The sequence below is a fragment of the Excalfactoria chinensis genome, chromosome 4 (assembly GCF_039878825.1).
Source record: "Excalfactoria chinensis isolate bCotChi1 chromosome 4, bCotChi1.hap2, whole genome shotgun sequence".
In the NCBI taxonomy this organism is placed as follows: domain Eukaryota; kingdom Metazoa; phylum Chordata; class Aves; order Galliformes; family Phasianidae; genus Excalfactoria; species Excalfactoria chinensis.
The window spans coordinates 54,708,088-54,715,191 of NC_092828.1; the positions used below are offsets into that span (position 1 = coordinate 54,708,088).

The 7,104-nt window shown below is 41.5% G+C and overlaps 1 protein-coding gene across 4 annotated transcripts; it reads left to right on the forward strand.

Annotated features, from left to right (window-relative positions):
• The first annotated feature begins 1 nt into the window (after position 1).
• C4H4orf33 (chromosome 4 C4orf33 homolog) lies at positions 2 to 5,845 on the forward strand. Of its 4 annotated transcripts, none has more exons than XM_072334375.1 (6): positions 2 to 75; positions 2,147 to 2,336; positions 2,850 to 2,910; positions 3,103 to 3,154; positions 3,250 to 3,449; positions 5,054 to 5,845. In XM_072334375.1, the coding sequence occupies exons 2-6, from the start codon at positions 2,156 to 2,158 to the stop codon at positions 5,151 to 5,153; spliced, it is 594 nt and encodes a 197-aa protein (XP_072190476.1). In that variant the 5' UTR covers positions 2 to 75; positions 2,147 to 2,155; the 3' UTR covers positions 5,154 to 5,845. The 4 variants fall into 4 exon arrangements, with proteins under 4 accessions (XP_072190476.1, XP_072190475.1, XP_072190473.1 ...); XM_072334374.1 differs by having other exon boundaries at positions 37 to 235; XM_072334372.1 differs by lacking the exon at positions 2 to 75 and adding an exon at positions 1,626 to 1,781 and having other exon boundaries at positions 5,054 to 5,279.
• The last annotated feature ends 1,259 nt before the right edge of the window (positions 5,846 to 7,104 follow it).

Sequence of the window (7,104 nt, forward strand, 5' to 3'; positions counted from 1 at the left end):
CAGCGCCGCTCACGTGGGCGGGAGGAGGGCGGCGCCGTGCCGGGCTTAAAGCTTCCGGACCGCGGCCGTGTCGGGGTTCGTGGCGCGGGAGTCGCGGTGGGCGTGTGTCGGTGCCGGGCGGCCGGTGTGAACTGCGAGGAGGCTGCGGGGTTGGGGCTGTAGGTGGGGCCGAGGAAGCAAGTTTTAGACAAGTTTCTTCATTCTTCTGCCTTGAGAATGACGTTAAAACATCGAGGTGCCTTCCTCACTTTGTATGCTGGTCGTTTCCCTTCGGCGTGCATCATCCTGCTTCTGTAAACTCGCTGCTTGAGGTGCAAAGGGTGTAAATGATACTTGAGGCATCCGCAGTCTCTAGAGCGACCCAAGATGACTTGTAGCACATCCGATATTGGTCCAGCGTCTCATAGAGCGTATCATAAAAGCTTAATTGATTTTCACTTTATTTACATAAAACCTTGTCAGAACCAATAGTCCAATATTTGCCTTTTTACTGGGTGTCTTAAGTCAACTGATTACTTACTGCATTGCTTTTAATTTTCTGCAGACTTTGTCATACTTTTCACATCACCATCTTGGGTTCTTATATCCATTTACCTCATCTTTTTCACTACTTCCCCGACATCCAATTAAACCTTCCCTCCTTGAGCTTAAAATCATTCCCCCTTGTCCTATCGCCGTCCTGTAAGGTCTGCATAACACCTCCAGAATGTGGTTATGGTATTTCTACAAGACTCAAGGAGTGGAATCTGGGTAGATATTAAATGACCCAAATTAATGTTCACCTCTAGACAAGGTGGTGGTTATGGTGCAGCTGCTGAGCCAGCAGCCGTCAGCTTGTAGGTCTTAACAACGTGTGCTGTTCTTAGTTGGGCTGTGTACTGCTGGTTCCCTCACGTCTGGGAGGAAAGGAACAAATCAAGGGTCACTCTTGTGGAAGTAGAGCATAGCTCTGAATACTGACAGTGGGGCCTTAAGCTTGTTGGAAACTGTGCTCTCCTGATAGTTTTGCTTCTTAAATAGATTAAAGTTTAAGATCAGTACAGTTGTTTCTGTGTAACAACAGATGCTCAACAGAATGCTGCTCTCCAAAAAGATGTGCCCATAATTTTCCTTAATCCATTAATGCTTGCAATGACCACCAAGCAATGCTTCGGAGAATTTTTTACTGTTTTTCTTTTCAGATTCACTGGAGATATCAGTCTGTTTCTTGTACTACAAATTCATCTGACAGCATGTAGTGGTGACTGCTTCGTTGATCTGTTGACCTGTATTTGGTGGTCTTGGCAAGTGTTTAGCTAGGCAGCGAAATACCTTGAACTTGGCAAGACTTCTAGAACAGATTTGTAACCATGGAAGCCTAAAAGTGTTTGAAAAGCATTCTTGTATCTGCTTTATAAAGCTAAAATATTTTAGCTCTTTCATTGTCCAAAAACTTGACTTGACTGAGTTTGCTCGAAAGTGAAGTGAGCAAAAGTGAACCTCGGAGGTAGCGCATTTGCAGTGAGGTGGCTGACACCATAAATCACATCAGTATTAAAAATGCTTTATTTCTGAGGTTCCTGTCCTGGCACTGGCTATCCAAGCTTATGTTGAAAATTATCCTGCAGTAACAGATGTGGCTGTTGTGTTACTGACAAAATGACTGATAAGCCTTCATTAATTTTTTTGCTGTAACTTGCTCATGCAGAATACTGTGAGTTCTTGCTGTACCAGTGGTTCTCACTTTCCAAATCATCTGCCTGAAGTTATGGATGTGTGTGTAGATGTGGTCAGAGTTGGGGGTAAGCAGGCTGTAGCTGTATTCTGTAGTGGCCATGTAACAGCAGGGTGCTGGGAAATACTCTAAATTACAGAGCTGACCTGTGGAAGCTGCTTTTGTTGTACAAGAGGCAAATACTATTAGGGAGGAGGCAGGGATTTCTTTCACTATACTAATGTTGGTCAGGCCTAGAGTAAAGAGTCCAGCTAATCTCGTACAGTCCTTTACTTCTGCCTGCCTGGATGCTTTCCTGTGCAACGTGCTGAAGGGAGCCCAGTTAACAGGGGATTGGACTGGATGATCTCCAGAGGTCCTTTCCAACCTCAATGATTCTGTGAAATAATGCTTTTAGAACAGTGATAGGAACTTCTTATTTATCTTATGCAGAGTATTAAGATGGAGTTACAAATTGAGCACACGTGGGATGGTTTACCCGTGAGCCATGACCCAGTAACAATTGCACTGAAGCCTTATGACATGGGACTGATAATGCAAGTTAGTGCTCCCTTCTTCAATGATCCTCCAGCGCCACTTGGAGCTCCGGGGAAACCCTTTAGAAAACTGTGGGACTATGAAGGTAACTTCTGCTGCAAGTATCTGATCAGTGAAGTCACTGATGTTCATCTGTAATTAATATACTTGGTCTTTAAGTTTCTCTGGTTATTTTCGAAAGTTTAATTTGAGAGCTTCATCCGGAGCACTCTGGAAAAGACAGCTGGCAAAAAACGTGGTTGTAACCACCATCATGGTTAAGAAAGCCCCTTATGTAACCATGAGCATCGTGGTGTATTCAACTATAAAGTTGAATCAAGAGAGAAACTCTAGTTTTCATCACACAATTGACAGTAAGGTAAACGGTTAATAAATAGAACTGTACTGTCGTCATGTTGATAGCATTTTAGAAAGATCTTGAGGTTGGGATTACTGCACAGCTCTTGAATTAGAAAGCATCAGTTGCCTGCACAAAGTTAGTCAAACTCAGCGATGGCACAGGCCAAAAACCACTGTGAAAACAATTGACTGTGAAAGTCTTGGAATATAACAAAACAACTGAGTAGTGTAAAATATTGACAGCTTGTCTCTTTTTAAGTTGTAGAAGCATTTTTCTTGAGTGACAGCAGTGAGCAGTATCTAGAAGTTGAACTCTGTCCGTAAGTATAGCTTGCTTAAAAAGTCATGAATGCTGATTTGCATTTCTGGTTCTAATGCTTGTAAATGTGTGCATGAGGCAAGGAGTGTATACAGAAATGGCTTTGATATGGAGGATGTGTATTCTTGTGGCAGATAAATACATGAGTAACTTGACACTGAGTTATGAAAATTGTGGCTCTGATTTTTGACAGTCACGGACAACACTTGCTGTTGCTGCTTTCTGGAAAAAGAAGAGTGTGGAAAGTAAGTAAAGGGCATTCATAAGGTACAGAACCTAATTGTTTTTAGACACCCGTTGGTAGATTAAAAGATAAATATTCCTCCCTCATGTGTAACAGGAAGAACTTCCCTTAGAATTTGATGTGACCAGGACGGAAACCAAATGGAAGGGTAGAGCTCATCTTCCTTGGAATTATTTTCCACCGGGCACTAACAAGTTCAATGCGTTTGCAATCCATGGCTCAGGAGAACACAGAAAATACGAAGCACTTTATCCTGTGCCTCAACACAAACTTCAGGAAGGACAGAAACCAGATTTGTAAGCATAAAATTAGTTTTTCTGTAATATATTTCCACTCTTTTTGGAATACTTGTAGAAGATGCCAATCTGAGTGCCACTGATATTTTAATTATACTGTTTAGCCCCAGGTCCGCTGTACTTGGTGTAAAGAACTGCCAGATAGCTGTAATCAAGTTAGTGCTTGATTTCCGTTATCCCCTAGGTGTGCAGCAGATGATGCATTCAACATAACTTGCAACTGTTATCACCTTCCTTAGCTAAATCATAGATGGCTTGTTCTGTTTTTTCCTTGCCTTTATCACCTCTTGAAGTGCCATTTAATGTTAATTGTACCAGAGTAATATCCAGGAAAAATTAGAAAGGGCAGATGAAATTGAGAAGTGTAATGAAAGGATGCCCATTATCTATAGCGGAACTAGAGTATGTTTATATTGCACTGTGAGTGGGCTTGTTTATTTTCTTACTGAGTCTGAAACAGCTTAATAGAGGCTGTTACTTGTGGGCAGTTTGTGTAAATGAACTAGCTCTAGAAGACTGCTGTAGTTCTCATGAAAACTTGTTACTCAACATAGTGATAGCAAGTAAATTGCAGAATGCCTGTAATATTTGTCAAGAAGGGGGAGATATTTATTTATTTAAGAGTACCTCTTCATAAAAATCCTGACCTTTTCAGAGATGAATAGTATTTATGTGAAGAGGTCACTCCATGCTGCTTTAATTGCTCTTAGTTGGTCTTCACATGTTAGATGGACACCACCTATTTAGATAATTTCATTTACTTAAATCATGGTATCAGGTGTTCTATTTTGGCAGCTGTTTAAGTATTAATAAGAAATTAACCTCCATCTTCATTCAGTTGATTCTGTTTGGCAATGTAAAGTAGAAATTCTTAGCAAGAACCAGTTCATAATGTTTAAAAGTGAGATGTGATATTATGGGAAAAACTTAGCTTCATTATCCTGTTCTGTCTTCCTGTTTTCTGTAAGGAGAGGATATCCTTGTGATATGACTTTCCAATTAGTCAAAAGTTGTAAATAATATGTGGCTGGAGTGCAGATACGTTGTAAAGCCGGTGATCATTTTGGTTTTGCTTTGACTGCATTTTTGGTCAACGTAAGAGCACACTTCTGAACTCTCCATTTTAATTTCACTTCTGTAAGGTGGAATGATGGTAACAGATATTCAAAAGGTTATTTATAAGGAAAGACTCACCAATATGGATGCCTTTGTTGGGAAATGCTGAGGCAATCTCCACCGGGGAGCAATCTCCAAGAGATGATGCCTTAGTGGTGGTCATCCCTTAAATGAAGTCTAGAGGAGGCGGAGTCGAGCTCCACCCCTTCCAGGAGCACAGCTACATCACTCTCACCTGTGCTCCCGCAGCTGATCCAACACTTGCGTCAGCTGATTAATCAGAGGTTCAGGCTGTGATTACCAATTTCCCATACAACTTCATACTGTGGTTCTTGTTTGTAGCTCAGGATTTTGCATTCTTTACAGTATAAGATTTTCAGAAACGGTGTTTACATCCCCAGAAAACACGGGGAAAGAATGTGTTCTAAGAAAATGTTCTAAGATGGTACTATGGAACTTAATGCTTTTTCTTCCTCCTCTGTCTATAGTCATCGCCTGGAATTTTTCCAAGAACTCAACCTGAAAGAACTAATGGGAGAAGACTGGAAGCAGCCTGAATCAGATATATGGAAGTCTCACAGCAAATAGCAAACTGGATTGAGGCTTATGTTTTTGATAGCATTAAGTTTGGATGCAGGTGTATGAGAACAAGTTATATTGGGCAGAAATTGTAGGAATGGAATGTTGTTTCTGCATTAGAACTAACAAGATAAATATTTTGCTAGTAGTTCTTTTCGGGGGGATCTTTTTACTTAATCAGGGGTCTCTGACAGTTTTTGAAGGCTCAGCAGATAAGTACTTGATAGTCATGGAGATTAGGTGGATGGGGTAACTTGTAGGTACAAAGACTGCAGCTCTAGTCTGTCCAACCAGTTTTCTCAGATTTTTAAATTACACTGTATGTTTGTTAAAGTAAGGAAAATTGCCCCTGCTCAGTCAGTGACACACAGGTTATGATGCTCACCTTTCATTCTAATGGCAAACTACTTGGTCCAGGACTTTGGGACTGATTTGAAATCCACGTCGTTTAAGTTCTAGATGAATCTTCTGGTGCAAACAAGCTGGCATACACCGTACAGACTGTAAAATCATAAGTCAGATGAACTGAGACAACTCTACCTTTGGAGAAGTTTAAGGTCGAGCTTCAGTTCACTTGCTGTTAATGAATTATAATAACAGATTTTGGCACTGACAATAACCCATTTTTAAAGAACAATTATCTGTCATATTACAAATCACATAAAGCTATGTATGAATTGTATTAAACCATTTACTAAACCATCATGTCTCAGTATTACTTCTTTTTTTTTCCCCCACAAACTGGCATTTATATAAGTAAGCTTCCTTTCAAAAGCAAGTGACCAGGAACCACCTATGTAATACTTTTTCACGTGGCATACCCATAGAAAGTTCTGAACCAAAAGTAATGCACCCAAATCCTTTTTGTTTGAAAACACTGATCATCCAAGAAACAGAAATGTTAACCTGTGACCAGTAGTACAAAGAAATGAGCGTGTAGAGACCACCACCAAACACTTCCTCCAACACCTTGCCTGAAGCCACCCATTCTTACAGCATAGAATACACCTCACTTACCCTGTTTTTAAGAACAAAGGGAAAGAGGGAAGTATGTTGAGATCCCTGCACTGAGGAACTTGAAATTCTAGGGGAGAAGAAACAGCTACCTGTTTCTTCATGTGCAAACACTGGAAAGTAGTGGGAAGGACTGAGGGCAGGAGGAGACTATGATAGGAAGCAGAAGGCTTTGGGGGAGCTTTTAAAGGCTGCGAGGCAGGCAGAATAAGCATTTTTATTGGCACAGAGTGAAGAAATGCAGGAGAAGAGGGAGGATCTGGGATGCCTGGGGAAAACGTAACTCTTCATTGGGAAGAGGATTTATGGGAAAAATCTGGAGAGGTCGTGAACTATGTGGTTCATGTAGGGGGGCACAGGCTGTAGAAAGCAAGGGTCTAGATGCTCTGCACTAGAGTAAGCCAGAAACCAGGGCAAACAGTGAAGGGCTTTAGGCTAGGAGACACAGGCTAACAGAGCACAGCACGCTGCATGCTCAGTTCAGGACTTTTTATTCTATGAGCTCAAACTGCTGCTTTCTTAAACCTCCGACCCAACTGCATAGGCAAAAAGGAAGGAAACTGAACTATTTAAAAGCTTCTCTGTTGTGGATGAAGGAGCAGTAGCATCTATATGGAGAGAAGTGAGCTAGAGAGAGGAATCTGTGTGGGCCACCTGGTGGCTGCAATTTATTTTACACGTCTCCCATATGTGCCTTAAAAGAAGGCGATTAGCTAGACTGTGCATTTCCCACACTACCAAGGCAATGCTACAATGCAGACACCTTAGTCCGTAAGACAGTGATTCCAGTAAGGAGAATGCTTACAGTTTGCCTGTAGAGGTCAAGGGATCATCTTCCCAGCATGGGAACGCAGCAGAACCAGTACAAATATCTGTATAGCGCTGATGCCTGTTTCCTTCAGCATTCCCAGCCAGCTGAAAGGCCAGGTGTACAGAATAGGAGAGA